The 17,861-nt window shown below is 38.5% G+C and overlaps 4 protein-coding genes across 4 annotated transcripts; 2 read left to right on the forward strand and 2 right to left on the reverse strand.

The window, feature by feature from the left end:
* Positions 1-1,790: 1,790 nt before the first annotated feature.
* On the reverse strand, positions 1,791-3,536 carry LOC117633803 (pectinesterase PPME1-like). The gene is made up of 4 exons (XM_034367586.1): positions 3,033-3,536; positions 2,690-2,896; positions 2,199-2,440; positions 1,791-2,091 (listed from the first exon to the last, which is right to left on the reverse strand). The coding sequence occupies exons 1-4, from the start codon at positions 3,534-3,536 to the stop codon at positions 1,926-1,928; spliced, it is 1,119 nt and encodes a 372-aa protein (XP_034223477.1). The 3' UTR covers positions 1,791-1,925.
* Positions 3,537-7,741: 4,205 nt separating this feature from the next.
* LOC117636148 (LOB domain-containing protein 20) lies at positions 7,742-9,175 on the forward strand. The gene is made up of 2 exons (XM_034370627.1): positions 7,742-8,172; positions 8,687-9,175. Exons 1-2 carry the CDS (start codon positions 7,756-7,758, stop codon positions 9,050-9,052), a joined length of 783 nt encoding a protein of 260 aa, XP_034226518.1. The 5' UTR covers positions 7,742-7,755; the 3' UTR covers positions 9,053-9,175.
* A 910-nt stretch (positions 9,176-10,085) lies between these two features.
* LOC117636147 (histone-lysine N-methyltransferase SUVR3) lies at positions 10,086-12,822 on the reverse strand. The gene is made up of 2 exons (XM_034370626.1): positions 12,109-12,822; positions 10,086-10,735 (listed from the first exon to the last, which is right to left on the reverse strand). Exons 1-2 carry the CDS (start codon positions 12,749-12,751, stop codon positions 10,347-10,349), a joined length of 1,032 nt encoding a protein of 343 aa, XP_034226517.1. The 5' UTR covers positions 12,752-12,822; the 3' UTR covers positions 10,086-10,346.
* A 2,673-nt stretch (positions 12,823-15,495) lies between these two features.
* LOC117634017 lies at positions 15,496-17,222 on the forward strand. The gene is made up of 2 exons (XM_034367915.1): positions 15,496-15,582; positions 16,866-17,222. Exons 1-2 carry the CDS (start codon positions 15,496-15,498, stop codon positions 17,220-17,222), a joined length of 444 nt encoding a protein of 147 aa, XP_034223806.1.
* The last annotated feature ends 639 nt before the right edge of the window (positions 17,223-17,861 follow it).

Genomic DNA, 17,861 nt, shown 5'->3' on the forward strand with positions numbered 1-17,861 from the left:
TTGCGGTCGCGAAGACCTCTGCCAGAGTCTGGCTGGGAGTGATAGTAAGCTAGTAGTATAAGTCGTGCTCAGCTGGAAGACCTTTCTTGAAAGCAGAGGATGCGATTTGGTCATCGCACCCTACAATGTTGGCCTTTTCTGCTTTGAATCTCTTGATATAATCTCGAAGGGATTCATCGGACTTCTTACATAGGTTGAACATGTGGCTAGGATTCTTCTTGATCGTCCGATAAGAAGTGTATTCCGAAGTGAAAACGTAAGCAACATGGTTTGTATTGCCAATAAGCTGACCTACTTTGCCTACTCCTTTTCGATCCTCTCCCTTCTACAAAACAATCCTAGATTCAAGTTACTCTACTGCACTCTAAGTGAAGTTATCTTGTATTCTCGATTTTCCTGATTCGTATGTCATTAGTGCAATTGTTCAATAGGGAAATCAAGTATTACAACTTTTAATTAAGGAAATACTAGGGGAAGGAAATTAATGGGTTGCAAGATTGCATGTAAATGTAAAGAGTTTTTTTGATCAAGAATGCAAGTGTAAATTGTAACCATCTTTTCCAACAAAAGAAGAAAAAAAAAGTTTTGAGTTGTAACAATATACTTATGCTTTATCTTAATTTCAGTGTTAATAAAGGTAAAGAGGTATGCATGAGCATGACATGTAACACACCCACCCACACCCATGCAGTTTGAGGTTTTATGCATCCCACACGCCACGGGCAATATAAATCTTGTGCCTTTCCCTCCATCATCACAACCTTCAACAACTTCCATACATACAACTATTACTATTATTTTACAACTTGGACTTAAAACCACCATTATTTATTAATATATAATTTAATTAGCTAATTAATTATCAATTAATTAATTAAGCCAGTAGGCCCTACCCCTTGCTTTTGCACGTCCCCTCACACTCCATGCAGTAGACTCATTTCACTCACTCACTCAATATTTCCCCAACTTCACCAACCATAACGTTCTCTCTCTCTCTCTCTCTCTCTCTGAAACAAAGAAACAAAGAAACAAAGAAAGAGAGGCTTAGCACATTGAGCTTGCCAACTATTTCACGAGACTAACGTGCACTACTGCTCAAATTAATAAAGTCTCTAATTATTCAAAACACTTTCCCTTCCTAGACAGCCAGCAACTTGTTATATTAATCCTTCTATTTCCATTCGCTCTTGATGGCTGATCAGCCAGTACAAGGAGATCATTGCACGTTGTAAAAATTAATACATGATTAGACGTTAAGCAATTAAAAGTCTAGTTCTAGGAGGTCACTTTGCGCTGCAAGGAAGGCTACAGGGGTTAGATAAGCTCTTGAACCTTTTCCAATCGTGAACCATAACCATCAGATCAGCCACCTTAGCACCTATATAGTCTGGCAGAGTTATGAAGCAAGTTTAGCTGGAGTCTAGTCAAGCCTTAACCTAAATCGTTGCTCATATGATTCATATTTTACTATACAAGGTGGATTAAGGTGAAATTTATTTGCTTGACTAGATCTTAAATTTTGGTTATGTTTTTGTTTATTTAATAAATATGAACGGAGTGGGATTTGTCTAAAACTGGAATCGATTTTTGATATGTTTTTTTGAGGTCCTTTCCAATTGAGGGGGGGAATAGTACTAAACTCATACATATTACACGGATGCTAGGATTCAAACTCAGAACCTTGCATGAGGGAGTAAATATTCCAAGCCACTACACTAATAAGTCCTTTGCGCATGTCTTTTGTCCCAATCAAATCAACAAACTGTGCTCAAATTGTATAGCGGAAGATCTTTAGAAATTAAAGCATAATATTGATTTTATACATTGTGCATTTTCCATGAGGTGTGCGTGCGGCTTTCTCAATAGCACCCATATATAAACATGTATACAAAGTTAAGAAAACTATTTCCTAGTCTTAAGAAAATCTACGCTTTTGGATTTGGAGGAGGAAGCAGCCATTTGGAACCCTGAATATAGCTTAGGCTGAGGAAAGGTTTGATTTGTTCATCATTCAACTGTTTGGTGTATTTTACTCTCCCAACCATACTTGAACCTGGACCCGAACACTTGTATTCTCCATAGAACACGGTTCTGAATACAACAACAAATACGAAAAAAATTGAAACTATTAATTAACTCTCAAAATCATTCAATTATATGAAAATGCTTAATTAATTAGTGTGTTTTAATTTGCTTACCTGTCACGTTCCGGGCGGTTCTTGTTGTTCCAGCCGGCTGGGGTGATAACCTCAGACATGCTGGTGTAGGCAAAGACCACCCTAGGACTAGTCCTCCAAGCCCTGCCCAAATACGTGCCATTTCCAGTCCCTGTTATGTTGCAGTGGAGAAATGAGTATCCAGTATCCTCTGAAGCTGAGTCCCTTGCTTGTGCTGTTATCACTGTCATTTCATTATTCCCCAGCACATGTAACTCAGTGTTCTGCACCCATTAATTAACTACCCATCAAAACAATGACATAATACATAGACAACAAACAGCTGAGTTATAATGAAGAGTTAGTCGTATACATAACGTTTCTCACACAACATGCACGTGAAATTCACTATTATAAGAAGAGACTCGCATTTAGCAATATGATTTGTAAAACATGTAAGGAGAGTTAACAAAAGTTCCTTTATAAGTTTTCCTTTTATTTAGGAATTATAGGGAGAGTTTGGGTGGCATTACCAAATAGAGAGACTTTCCACTTCCAAAGATGAAATCCACAGTGCCTTCAATAAAGCAGTCCTTGAAAAAATGATTGCCCTTGTCATCACAAAGTGTGTCCTGGAAACCAATCAGCCTGCAATTGAACAAGGCTGACTTGTTCCCCGACACTCTCAATGCCAATGCCTGTTCTCCCACTCTTTTCCCATCTGGCTTTGGCGAAGAGTTCTTCTCACAACAACAAATCAACATAAATTATAAGGAAACAAAAATATTAAAAGAAAGTTAATTAAAGAATTATTGTGTGTGATGATAATATCACGTGACATGAAACATTTCTCGCAAATGTGAGACATTTTCGCACCTTAATAATTAGGTTAGCTGCCACGAAGTAGTCGGATTCGGCAATCACTGTGGCACTGTCCACAGTTCCATACTTTTGGGCTGTGCCACCAAAGGTCAAAGTTGGCATATTTGTTGGAGAGCCATAAAATGTAACAAATGATTTATTCCGTGGAATTGTGATTTTCTCATTGTACTCTCCCCCTCCAATGTACACAATGACACGTTTGGTGTTGTTGGTCGGAATGCTATTAACGGCGTCAGTGATGGTCTTGAATTCTCCAGTTCCATCTTTCATAACCTTGACGACGGTTTGACCAACCTCAGCTGTTACAAGGGCAGGGTCAAGCGTGCCTTGCCGTTCTTTGTACGGATTCACGTTGTTATTGAACCACGTGTTGACTTGGGAGTGGTCGGCTGGTACTGGTGTATCATCATCTGCCACAGCTATAATGGCGGTGGGGAGAATTAATAATGTCATGGTTAGAGCTGCATGGACACCGAAGTACGTGTTTTTTCCGGCCATTTTTATTGTTTATTTTTCGGGTTCTTGGTTTCGAGTTTTTGTATCGTATTGGGTGCTGTTGATTAGAATGGTGAATAGAAGGCTTTGATTTTATAGTGCACTATGCAAGAGTTGGTTACGGCACAGTGCATGTTGAGAGGGATTAATCCTAAATTTGTGGGTTTTGGAGAGCTTCTTGCACACTTTGGTTTCTAACTAGGGGCTTATGCTCAATGAGATTTCAGTTACGCATTTTGTATTTGTTGAATAACAGAAAAGCACTAGTTGTAGCTAGCTCTACAGCTTAATTTGGGAAGGCATAAGAGGACATAATTGTGGTATTATTAAGAGAGTTCAGTTTGCCATCACATGTAAATCCCAGTTATACCCTTGATTATTAAGGATAGTCACACATTCGCAACGGCGAAACCACCCTTAGAGTTTTGATGATAATCTTAGTCCTTGTGCTTGTTGACACCTTGACACCTCTTGCTACCTTCACATAGAGGTCCTGAGCTACATCTAGTTATTATCACCTAAAGTACACCTACTACTCATATGTAGATTATTCCGTTAACATGTATGCAGTTACATGTAAACTGTAACCATTGTGCTATGGTGCTTGACAGGATGAAGCACGACGACAGGACCGATGTTCGCAACTTTGGAGTAATATTGCTGGAAATGATCAAAGGCAGACCAGTGAAGTCTGAGACTCAAGTGGAAGTTTTAGAAGATCAGGTAAAAGCACTCTGCTTTTTGTTATATTTTCTTCAACCACTCTGTTGTCACTGAAATCAACAAAAGACATGGTTGTATCAGTTCTAGACGTTTGTCACTGAGAACATCATTTGGGGAACCAATTTAGTTAACATATTAGCAGCGTTAGCAGCAATATTGATACGAACCTTGGACAGAAATATATATAATGTTCTCACAAAGCTTATGACACCACCCCACTATGTATTTTGACCTTTCATGGAAGACTTAATACATGGCAATTTTCAACCGCAACTGAACACTAGCTTAACTAATCCCTTCAACCAGTGCGTTTGGATTGTGGTAATAAGAATAACCCGGAACCTCCTACTATCACCTCTTTCCCCTGAGCAGCTCGAAGAAGCATGGTTGATCCACTAGTTAGGCAGACATGCTTGGATCAGTCCTTGAAGACGCTGATGGAAATTTGTGTGAGATGTCTGTGTAAGGTGTTGGAAATTTTATATTATTTAATAATATTTAATTTCTATAGTGAATGAAAAATAAGTTTATCTAAGAGACGTGTGTCTTAGTTTCTCCAACTGGTCGGTTTCCTTAGATTTGTGCCTATTGCTATTCAACGCATAATAATGCAAAGGTTGTATCTCTTGAACTTACACTAATTCACAGATACATTGTTTTATCATGGGTGGATTGAGTTTTATATAAATCAAGCACCCTTCATCAACCTGGATATCTCCAAAGATGGACAGAGTTCTTTTTGTGAAAAATAGAGTACTTCCTGATACTCTATTTTATCTCTTTGTTAAATACTTCTAACGTTTGTCTTGAGCGTACAAATATATAATTGGTTCGCTAGAGTCTTAAATTGAAGTGCTTCAATGTTGGATTATCGATTGTTGAATCCTTGGAGATGGACGCCTATAGAACTGCGAGCACAAAGGCAGTGGCGAAATCTGTCCTTAGGACATTGCAATTCTTGCAAGCCTCAATCGCTAAAGTTGCAATCAATATTTCTACTTGTGTTTGTTGATTTACATTAATTTTGTTTATACCATAATCAACCGAGCATATCCAGCCTCAAAACAACTAGTACTAAGACAGTCTCGCCTTCTCCCCTGCCAAAGGAAGGCACTCTTTTGAGGTGCCAGACACCTGCCGAAGCTCTCAACTGCCGAACCTAATCTCCAAGACATGTGTCACTACCACAGCGACTTGTACAAAGTGCCACATCGAAACTTTGTGCAAGGCTCTTATTTTCACTTTCCTATAAATAGGAAACAGTACCCAAGTAAAAAGGGTAACTACTTTCTCACTTTTACTATTACTCTATCAAATTTACTACTCTTAGCTGACTTAAGCATCGGACAATCTTCGGCCGACACCACACTAGTGTCCGAAGCTTAACGACTGCTTCTCTTACTTTGTCTTTTGCAGGCTCTTCCTTTACCGAAGGTCCTCACCTTCTGCCCTGCTGAAGAAAATCTACTTCTCTCTAAGTTGACCTCTCAAAAAGAGCATCAACATTTTGGCACCGTCTGTGGGAATTCGACACTTGAATCCCATTTCTCTCTACCAGCCCAGTTGGCTCCTTCTCTCATCAGGCCCCGTCGCCTCTTCTTTACCCCTCATTCTGCTATGCCGACCGAGGATAGCCACGATACTCCACACTATACCCCCCGCGAGGGTACCTCCGGAAGGAAACCTTCAGCAGATGTCAATCTCCAGGCAAAGGTAGAGCTCTTTCGGGCCAGCATCACCAAGATGTTCGAGAAATACGAACACCTTCACACAAAGAACGTCGAGCTGGAACATGACTATCGCACCTTCTAGCGTAACTGGGAGAAGGCGCAGGCCCAGGGTTCCCAACATGAGTTTACCCAGGATGTTGAGCCCACCCAGCCAGTGCCCTCTCAACACATCGCCCCAGTCCAATCTAGGCTCGGCAAGCACCCTTCATCAACCTGGATATCTCCAAAGATGGATAGAGTTCTTTTCGTGAAAAATAGAGTATTCCCCAATACTCTATTTTCTCTCTTTGTTAAATACTTCTGACGGTTTGTCTTGAGAGTACAAATATATAATTGGTTCGCCAGAGTCTTAAATTGAAGTACATCAATTTAGGATTATCGATTGTTGAATCCTGAGAGATGGACGCCTATAAAACTGTGAGCACAAGGGCAGAGGTGAAATCTGTCTTTAGGACATTGCAATTCTTGCAAGCCTCAATCGCTAAAGTTGTCAGTATTTCTACTTGTGTTTGTTGATTTACATTAATTTCATGTAAATTTGTTATTGTATATGATGATTACAATTATGTTTAGAATTATTATTATCTTCAAATTCATATTTCCTATTGTTCCGCCAACATTTAAGGATCTAGCAGATAGACCTTCTATTGAGGATGTTCTTTGGAACTTGTAGTATATGCTGAACAAGTTCAGGATGCATGGCAGGGAGGAGAATCCCAGAGCAGTGAGGGCTCTCCAGTTTCACCTTCAATTCCTTCATGCCTCACCTATTAGCGGTGAGTTGCAGGTTCCTTAGCCATATATATATTTCCGTCTGCAGATAGACATTAGTTACGGATTTGTGCAGAGGGAATGGCACTAGTAAAATAAAAGAAGATTCTGTCAACAGGAGTCTTTTTGTTATGCTAGCTGCTTCATCTCCATCCTGCCTAATGCCCCAATCATGTTGCCTAAAAGCTTTCCATTTCCTTTGTGATCCTTGAGAATCCACGCCATAGCTAGCTACACAAAGACAATTGATGGTTGCATATATATGTTGCGAGATTGCATATATATGATAGGCATGTAAATGTGAGTGAGTTTTTTTTATGAGGAATGTAAGTGTAAATTGTTACCATCTTTTCCAACGAAAGACAAAAAAAAAGTGTGAGTTGTAACAATATACTTATGCTTTGTCTTAATTTCAGTGTCAATAAAGGTAAAGAGGTATGCATGAGCATGACATGACATGTAACACACCCACCCACACCCATGCACTTTGAGGTTTTATGCATCCCACACGCCACGGGCAATACAAATCTTGTGCCTTTCCCTCCATCATCACAACCTTCTACAACTTCCATACACACAACTATTATTATTATTATTTTACAACTTGGACTTAAAACTAACACCATTATTTATTAATATATAATATAATTAGCTAATTAATTAAGCCAGTAGGCCCTACCCTTTGCTTTTGCACGTGCCCCTCACACACTCCATGCAGTAGACTCATTTCACTCACTCACTCAATATTTCCCCAACTTCACCAACCATAACGTCTCTCTCTCTCTCTCTCTCTCTCTCTCTGAAACAAAGAAACAAAGAAAGAGAGGCTTAGCACATTGAGCTTGCCAACTATTTCACGAGACTAACGTGCACTACTGCTAAAATTAATAAAGTCTCTAATATTAATCAAAACCCTTTACCCTTCCCATAGCTATAGCTATATAGTTAGCTAGCCAGCCAACTTGTTATATTAATCCTTACATTTCCATTCGCTCTTGATGGCTGACCAGCCAGCACAAGGAGATCATTGCACCTCCGAAAGCAGAAGAAAGGGCACATCCGGCGGCGCTGGAAGGCCTGCTTCTAACACCGAGGCGGCGGCAACGACAAACAATACTAGTACAAGCAGTACAGTAGTAGTAAGTGGTGCAGCTCCATGTGGAGCCTGCAAATTTCTGAGGAGGAAGTGCATTAGTGGGTGCATATTTGCACCCCATTTTGGTTCAGACCAAGGAGCTGCACGCTTTGCAGCGGTGCACAAGGTGTTTGGGGCAAGTAATGTGTCAAAGCTTTTGTTGCACATTCCCTTGAACCGCCGCCAAGATGCCGTCGTCACCATTTCTTATGAGGCTCAGGCTAGGCTCGCTGATCCCGTCTATGGTTGTGTCTCAACCATTCTTGCTTTGCAACAACAGGTTTCATCATATATATTAACCATATTACTAATTAATTACTTAATTAATCATCAAAACACACACACACACACACACACATTTACATACCTATATATTCTCTCTCCAATCTATTATTGCCTTCATGGAAATTATTGATCAATTAATGTGATGAGATAAGAGATGATGTTGCAAGTTCAAACCAGGCTAGATAAATTTACTTCTTTTTCTTACAAAACTTTCCATAGGGGGTTTTGACAATACTTCAACATTGATGGCCACGAAACATTACCAATTGCTCCCTCTTCTAGCAGTTTCTATAGGGTCCTGAGTTCAAATTTCATGGACTACGAATGTTCAATAAACAAAAAACTTCAAAAAATAAAAAATAAAAAGGGAAAACTGCAAGCTCTCTCACCTTTTTTTCATAAGATGGCGTTAGTGTTCACATATATAATTGAAGCTCCATGACCAATCTTAAAGGACAGTTACAATATCTATTAATTAATTAGTTAACTGTTGTGGCATTAATGTCCAGGTTGCATCTTTGCAAGCCGAGCTTGCAATGGTGCAAACTCAGCTGATAAACAGTAGATTTGCATTTGCAAACGCCCTTCAGATCAGCTCCCAGCAGCGGCAGCAGCATCAGCAACAACAGCAACAACATGAGCAGCAGCAGAACATGGCTTTGATGTTGCAACCTGCCTACTCCAACAACTCCTCTGCTTCCACTAATCTCATCAACATGTGCAGCTTCACCTCTAATTTTGACCTTGCAGCCGAGACTGCGCCGTCTTCACAAAGCTTGGACCCTCTTCAGCTTTCAAGGCCATCCCAAGACGAAGAAGATGACGAGGAAGAGAGTCAAGTTCCCCTCATGTTCGCCAATGATCGATACACTTGAATAATAAGATAATAACTCAATGCATTGCGTGTTTCTTTCCTTAATATTTCTCTCTTTACAATTGCTTGTAGCTTCTCTATCCATGACCATTATCATAAAACTATACTTCTTTTCTTCTCCCAATCTATAATATATGTTTACGTTACCTCCTATCCTAACTTGTCGTCCTTCTGCTAGGGCAATAGGTCAATCATACATGCAGAGAGATTAACGTGGCTAAATATATTGTTCCTAACTTTCTTATTTGCATTACTGAGGTGAGTTTTACCTCAAAAACAGTCACTGAAACTCATTAACCAAAATATCACGTCTTACTTAGGAGTTGGGGTTGCTGCAATCGTTGGGATAGCATTCCTCCAGGTTTGGGCCACTTCGCTTTCAGTTCCTGAATGGGGCTGCTAGGCCCAGAACTTGCCTTTTTTCTTTTTTCTTCTTAAGAGATGAAGGATGACAAAGTTATTCTTGCACAAAAGTTAATATAAGGGATTATTGAGCAAATAAATTGGATTCAACAATCAAAACATCCATTATGAATTTAGTATCCAAACAATTTACATCAACAGCAGCATTAGACAAAGCTAACCGAAACTTGAAGCAACACGGAATTGGCCCTAAGCTGAAGAGAGAATTTAGAAACACCAAAACCAGCCCTGGTCTGCACAGAAACTTTAAGCTATAGTAGATGAGATGCATGATCACTCTCTTTTCTTTCATTTAATTTCAATATTTGATTCAACGACTAGTATGCCACATGATCTTTTTGTCGGTGTAGGTGTGAGTAAAAAACCGGTTTCTAAACTCTAAACACTGAATCCTAGCGAGAGCTGGTACAAAGCTTTGATAGAAGAAATATAATGTTGCACAAAGTTGAACCACCAAAAGACTCGATACCATAGAGCTATTTGTGTTGAGTTGCATAGCTCCTAATAACCTTGGCCAATTGACCTTAACGTAGGAAAAGGAAGAGGAAAAAACAAGAGGAATCATTTATAAAAGCAGAAAAAGAAACTCATGAACACTGGCCCACCGTTAATTTTGCAAAATTTGCATCTGCATCCTATTCCGAATAGCAAATTGCAAGTTAAACCGATTACGGATTTCAGTTAAAGTATTAGGTATAAGTTAACAAACTTATGGTGCTATTTTCTTCTCCTCAGTCTCTTTCCCCTTTTCATTTTTACCATTTATTGCACAATCCTGAATGTGCCACCAACTGCTCCTTTCCCTCCTACATATCCTATAAGGACAGAATTCAAGCTACAGTACTACTTAGTCTAGAGGCAAAAAACTACAATTAAGTCTGCTCTGAGGGCAAAATTCCAAGACAACAAGAGCTCCCACAAAAGCACTGCAACCCCTTTGACCTTTCCCTAATTTCACCATAGCTAAAAGTAAGCTCTTCATCTTCTTTTATGTCTTTCGAAGCAAAAAAGCAAAGGCGTGGGAGTAAAGCACCTGAGCTTCTCACCAGTGCTGTGGATAGATTACCACCATCACACGAATGGTTGATGAACCTTGATACATTTCCAACTCTTGTCGCATCAATATTGTATCTTAGACATGCCTTTCTGGATGGCATATGCTCCCTCACAACCAAAAGAGCAGGGGAAAAATGACCACCTGATGCAAGCTGATCATATATCTGCTGCCGCAATCTTGCTTCTTTGGTTGTCAAGAGTTCACCTTTCTCACCCAAAAAAAGAACAATTAATAAGTAAAAAATGTTAAAAAATATAATCCAACTTGCAGGATGTATACATACACGTGTGTGCGTGTGTAGAGAGAGAGAGAGAGAGAGAGAGAATGAGATCAAATTCCCATGCATGCATACAGAATACAGATAAACATACATGCAATCGTTTGTAGGGAACATGTTATCTAAGCCTCAGAGAACAGGCTTCAGAACGCCATAAGCAAGTATCATTATCCATTTTTATGGGATTAGATTTTTCACTTCTAATTTAGGATTTTTTGCATCAAATAAAATTTCGGGGGAGAATCTTCAGCAGCAGCATCTGAAATCCATTTGTGAATTTTAAACATTTACAATAATGTGGTCAGACGTATTAACAGTCTACAGTTCCCTGCACCTCAGTTGATGCACGGATAAAGAAAGAAAAAAGGACGGCTCCTTAATTCTCCCTTAAACTTCTTCTCTTCTTTTCTTTCCATCGTCCCCAAACACTTCCCTAATCCGCTCCTTAATCTGTTATTGTCAAACTTCAATTTCCTCCAGTCCTGCCTTCCCACCATTCTTTCAAGGTTTTGCCAAAAGTATGATGATCCAACAATCATGATTTCTACGTGTTTGGTTCACAGACTACACCCTTTCTGTGTTCCAGATGCCCAAGCAAGTGGGTGCCAGAATACATGATAATTACTCAACAGAAAAGCTGAGTATGGTATTTCCTTTCAGTAATTGTTGCACCAACATTTGTTGATAGGAATATTTCATATCTGAACAATACTTTATCAATCCAACAGGATAACAAGAAAAAAGAGTGATCCTAATCCAATTGGAAAGCTTGTTGTCTAGAAAAATAACAGAACCTTAACCTCTACTAATAACAACAAATTCAAAGCCAGAGAGCAGTCAGCCATCAATATCAGCAGACTCATAAACTTGAAAACAATTTTAGGATTCGCTTCAGAACAATTACTCACATGAGCCATCTATATCAACAATTAGTCTTGGTTTTGAGTTACTTGATGTGTATGACTTTGTGCACACCTATTTATGAAAGAAAATATCAAACGAGTGCCAAATTCAAAACTTCCAACCAAATTCAATCACATTGTTATAAATCTGTCTACACTTCTATTCTATGTCAGCAAAGTCAAGACAACATTTTTCTCATCTCTAGTCACAACCAATTTCAAATTAACACAAAACACAAAACAATCAATCATACACCGTCAGGATACATACTAGAAACAATTACATTTTACAAGCGCTAAAGTGCTATAACTATCAGTACCAAACAGATAACACCACATGTGATATAAATTATTCAAAACAAAATCCAATTCCTAAATGTGGGTTGTTTTTGGAATACCTGCATACTCACAAACAAACCGACCCTTTGGAATGAACTGGTCCGCATACAAACTCCACCCTTTTCGCCCATCCCTCAGAATCTTCAACTTAATCTCAATCCCTCTCTGAGTCAACCTATTGCCACAATCCAACCCACACTCACAACTCGGCCCACACTCCGCAACGACGTCGTTAAAGCCACCAAAACACGGACACCCATCACCCCCATCTCCCTCTTCCCCACATGCCTCGCATTCACACCCATACGCACACTCTCCCGACTCGTCCACAAAACGCAGCGTTTGAACTCCAAGTCCAGCCACCGAGTTCGATTTGTGTGCAGAAGAACTGGAGCCCCAAGATTGGCGCCCTAAAAATTGAGAAGAGGAAGAAGAAATTTGAGATGGGGTGTAGATGAAGTAGGCATACGGGTGTTCATCGACGGAGTTGTGGAATGGAATGGGATGACTCTCGAAGGCTCTGGAGGCGTCAGAGGCTCGGCGGAGAGTGATGGACTTAGAGATTGTGTGGAGGGTGGAGCAGGTGAGAGATATGGTGGCGAGTTCTTGTGGGGTCAGCCATGAAAGGACGAGCTCTGAGCATTGGAGGAGGAGGGAAGGAGAGTGGTTGCGTTTGGATGGTGGTGACTGGTTTTGCTGCATCCTTCGAAGAAAAAGACTTTTGATAAGAATATGAAGACTATGTTGCCATTGCTATCGATATAGCGGGACGACATCAAACGATGCAATGGGTCTTTTGGGATATTTCCAATTAAATTGGACATAGATGCTAATTATTATTTGGTGGGCTTTAATGTGTTTCACACTAAATATGGGCTTTCGGACCTAAGTCCCGAATAACTATGGTTATGAAATCCAACCCCATAGGTGAGTTTACAATGAAACCTCTGTGCAATTTAAAGCTTTCAATGAAACCCAACCCCGGTATGATTTGTTTTCAGTAGATTTAGTTTAAAGTTTTCATGTTGTCTATACAATTTCAATTGCTTTAAATATTGTTGGTACATTTATATTTTTATAATTTTGTTGCTAACGTTTGGGCAATTACTGCTAGTGTTTGAAAATAACAAACCTTCAAACTAATTTATGTGTTATTATTATTATAGCTCAACGTTTTGGAAAAGATTTAAGTCTTTAATTGCTCAAAGACAACCAACCAATTAATTACAAAATCAATTTAAAGCTAGATATTCAGTGTATCTGCAAAATTGTTTTTAAAATAAATTTCAATAATGTTAGTATTCAAAAGCTAATCAAGTACACCATATTTTTATAACCCTTGATTAAAAAAAATATATATCGCATTTGGCTGGCTTGTATCATATAGATCATATATATGTCAAACTAATTCATTGAAAATGTGTCCCTTTTAATTCTGATATTATTCCACTAAATTTTTATTAAGTATTAACATTCTGACATTATTCCTCTATATAAATTTCGTTACATATTTGAATTTGTGGCTTGCAGTTGTGTACGTTTTCTTTACACACTTGTATATCTGTAATTGAGAGTTTACTTCGAAGAAATTTAAAATTTTATTATTATATTTCTTTTGTTTTGAAACAAATTTTAAAGGTAAATAAATAAATAAAGCTTTAATTAATTTGTGTTGAATCTTTACACCGGCTATTCATTTGGAATAACAAATTATTTTTTTTCTCCGAAGCATAGACTGTTAGGATTTTGGCTCGTTAAATATGTCCTAATTGATTTAGAATTGTTTTAGGAAAATTAGAGGTATACCAATTCTTGTCTTAGAGGGATTAGGAAAGAATTTCAGTTTTCCTTATTCAATTTAGGTTTGGATTTCTAGAAGTCTATTAGGATTTGGATAAGTGTAATTTCCTAATCCACTTAGAAATAGGAATTCAATCAGTCTTGGGACATGCTTCTGTAAATATCGAAATGAAGCATGTCCAAGACGGCGACGCCATAACCATACTTCTGAACTTTTCTTCTCAACACTCGTACCCTCAATTGTATAAGCTTGAATTAGGCTGGCTTCACGATGCCTAGTACCACAACCAATCGTCTTGCTGTTGAGAATGTCCTGAAAAACACAATGAGTAGGCCAAAAGGTTACAGTGCAATTTAAAGCCATAGTAATTTGGGCAATAGACAAGAGATTATGGTATAAGGATGGAACAATCAACACATAATCCAAAGTGAGGGAGTCAGAGAGAGAGAGGGAACCCTCCCCAATTACTGGAAAGGGGGTACCATTGGCATTAGACACCATCGATTGAGAGGTAATTTGTCCAGGATCAAAGGTCATGTGATCAGTGGCTCTGGTGTCAATGACTCATGTGTGTTTCTTTGAAGAATTATGTAAAACATAACCTTGGGTACCTGTTGTGGCTACAGAGGCAGAAGCGGTAGCTAGTGCAGTCGGAACAGCAGGACTTACAGGATCTGAGGTGGAGGATGTGTTGAGGGATTTGCTCCTATTCTTGCGGGGAGCTTTGGAGTGGTCCCACCACTTCGGGTACCCAATCAATTCATAATAGCCAGCACGGGTATGTTTGCTTCCACCATAGTTAGTGCATTTGTGCTCCGGACGAGAGCTTGTGACTTGAGTCTGAGAAGCACTACTGGAAGAGGACAGAGGGCCCTATGGAGGTTGAGTGGCCAGGACTGCAGTGTCTGGAGTACTGGTCATGGTCAGTCGTTGTTGAGCTTTGCGACGGACATAGGCAAAGGTTTGGTCAAGGTCTAATTTGGGATCTTTGCGCAGAATTTCCCCCTGGACTTGATCAAACTGAGGGTCGAGGCTGGCAAGAAAAAGATGAACACGAAGACGATCCAGTTCGGTCTGACGTTCAGTCATGTCGGCATCGCAGTGCATGCGATTCGGAGTGCGGTGATCAATCTCCTGGAAGATGGTTTGAAGCTGACTATAGTATTTGTGGATAGGTGCACTATTCTGTTTAATGGAGAACGCCTATTTGTTGAGATCAAAGAGGTAAGTTTCATCCCCACCATCAAGGTAGGTTTTCTTCACAACATCCCAGATTTCTTTGGTGGTACTTAAACGAATGAAATGACTCATCACGTCGGGTGACATGGAGTTGATGAGCCACCCCTTCACCCAAAAGTTCTCCGTACACCATTTGGCGTAGGTGGAGGAGAGCTTAGAAGGTTGCGGGGTGTCGCCGGTGAGGTACCCCAATTTTTCACTAGCAGCAATACGCATCTCCATGAATTGAGACCATAAGGCATAATTGGTTTCAGTCAGGGTGACACTATTTGGGAAAGGAGCGTTGTCACTATGGATAGTAATAATTTGGGAGGATGGTGGAGTGGTGTTGGTGGTGTTGGAAGAGGATCCATGGCAGCGGAAGAATTTTAAGGGTAAAAAAATATGTGTTTTGGAATTTGAAGATATGAGGGATGTGGATGGAGATCTGAATTTGGTAAAGAGAAATATGAGTTTGGAGAAATATGAGGAATTTAAGGAATATGATTTTAGGGTTTGTGTTTGAAGAAGTTTGATATGAGGATTTAGGGTTTGTGTTTGAAGAAATTTGATATGAGGATTTAGAGACAACCGAGGATCGATTGCTCTGATACCATGCTAAAATATGAATATGGTTTGAATGTATTAGGTTAACTTTATTCTTCTCCATATGGAGGTATATATAAGAGTTTACATGTGGGCTTTACAAGGAATTAAATACAGTAAATAATGAGGAAATTATCTCCTAATTGTACAATGATTTATCAATTATAAAAAATAGGAAAGTAAATCCCTTAATTAATCAAGGAAATAAATATCCTTGATTAATTAGGAAACTCACGTCAACACATTTATGGAGAAATAAAATTTGACTATTCCCTTCTATTTTGTGCATATGGGTATAGTTTTCAAAACATAAATATAAATTCCATTTTTCTTTATTGAAATTAATTGTCCAGATTTTGCCTAATGGTCACACTCTTGTTTTCAATTCCTATATTTATTTTGGCAATAAAGTTGTTAATAATGTTGGGTGATTATTGCCATTAACATGATTATGAAACTTAATTGCATTTTGTTTTAATACTATTAAGCTTAGCTGGAGCTTAATTCAGTTATATAGTCTTACTGCAGAAGTCAATCTTTGCATCCGTTTTGGCCTCAAAACCTTCTTTGCTTCAATTTTTGGAAAACTGCAAATTAATTTAAATAGATTTAATATGATTTTTCCTTAAATTGGTATTCATTTTTTACATTAAATCTTGCTGTTAACTGGCATTTGATGGCTTTTAACGTTCAGTTTTATGCATTATCTTTACGTGATTTAATGCTTTGTTCCTTCATAATGCATACTAACGCTAATAATTTGTTTGTCCAATTTAATGTATGTTGGTAGTTTATGAACGTTGACAAATACAAGAGGTTGTGTATATCTTTTAAACAAATTTTTTTATTCTCAGAATGTGAAGTCAAATATAACTATTTGCACTTGGACTTGTAAGTTAACTAATGTTTTTTTATTGTAAAGTCTTGACAGTAGTCACATTGAGTTATTTGTTATGAAATACACATGGAGAAGACTTAAACAAAATAATGAATTTTATATAATTGTAAGTAGTATTTAATTTTGAATTTTGCTGACCCGTAAATCCTTTAAAGTATTATTGGCATATCTTATGAATTTAAAATTAAATAAATAAATAATAATAATTTGGTACAATCTTCATATATTTTGAAATTTTCCTTTATTTGTGAGGTTTGAGTTTTTCCTTATGTGAGTAATTGCTGGGGGTGAAGGGGGTGTACGATGCGGCCCTGCCCGACGCATTACGGGCGGGGCTGTGTGCGGGAATGGACCAGGGCTGGCAACGGGTGGTGCTGGAGTCTGACTCCAAGCTCATGATTGATATGCTGAAAGGGGGTGGTTGTTCTGACTCCCGGGTTGAAGGTATTGTGCATGACATTAGAATCCTGATGCGGCAGTTGCGGACTGTGGTCTTGTCTTTTGTTCCTAGAATAACTAATAATGTGGCGCATGTAATTGCTGCCTTTGCGTCCAAAACCCAGGGTCCGAGTAGGTGGGAGGGATCTCCCCCCTTATGGTTAAGTAATTCGTTGGCAATGGATGTAACCTCTTCTTTTACTGTTGATTGAAATGGAATTATCGTTTTGACCCAAAAAAAAAAAAATACAAAATTAATTTCAATACTTATTTTATGTCGAATTTAATTTTCCAGATTTGGAGTGGTTTGATTACCTCTTTAAAACTGAAGTTATGTTGTGCATTTATTATAAAAGTTTTGATATCTCCTATGGGAACTTTAATGCTGTAATTTTATTTGTTACTAACATTAAGCAGTTTTGCTTTTATACTGAAGGTATGTATTCTTTCCTTCTCTCTTTCCCACAATTTTGAGAGTGTGTTTAATTTTTCTATGCTATCATGGGAAAGATTCATTATATTCATTTAGTGACATAATAATTTTCATATTTCATTAATTCATTTAGTGAATTAAGCGCTATATTGTTGTTCATAAGCATCAGGTGTACTCAAAGTTTCATGGACCATCAGAAATTCATATTTGGGTACCAAAGAATTGAGAGGTACTCTTGAAAAGGGAACGAAATATCGATAATTTCGCCGATATTTTGGCGAAATTATCATTTTTTTGGGGCAGCGATATTTTACACATTTCCATCTATATATCGTCAATTTATCGATAATTTCGCCGATATTTCAGTTACGATATTTTCGTTCAATTGGCAGCTGTAAATGGTCAATATATCACGATA

This window comes from Prunus dulcis, chromosome 7 (genome assembly GCF_902201215.1).
Source record: "Prunus dulcis chromosome 7, ALMONDv2, whole genome shotgun sequence".
NCBI lineage: Eukaryota > Viridiplantae > Streptophyta > Magnoliopsida > Rosales > Rosaceae > Prunus > Prunus dulcis.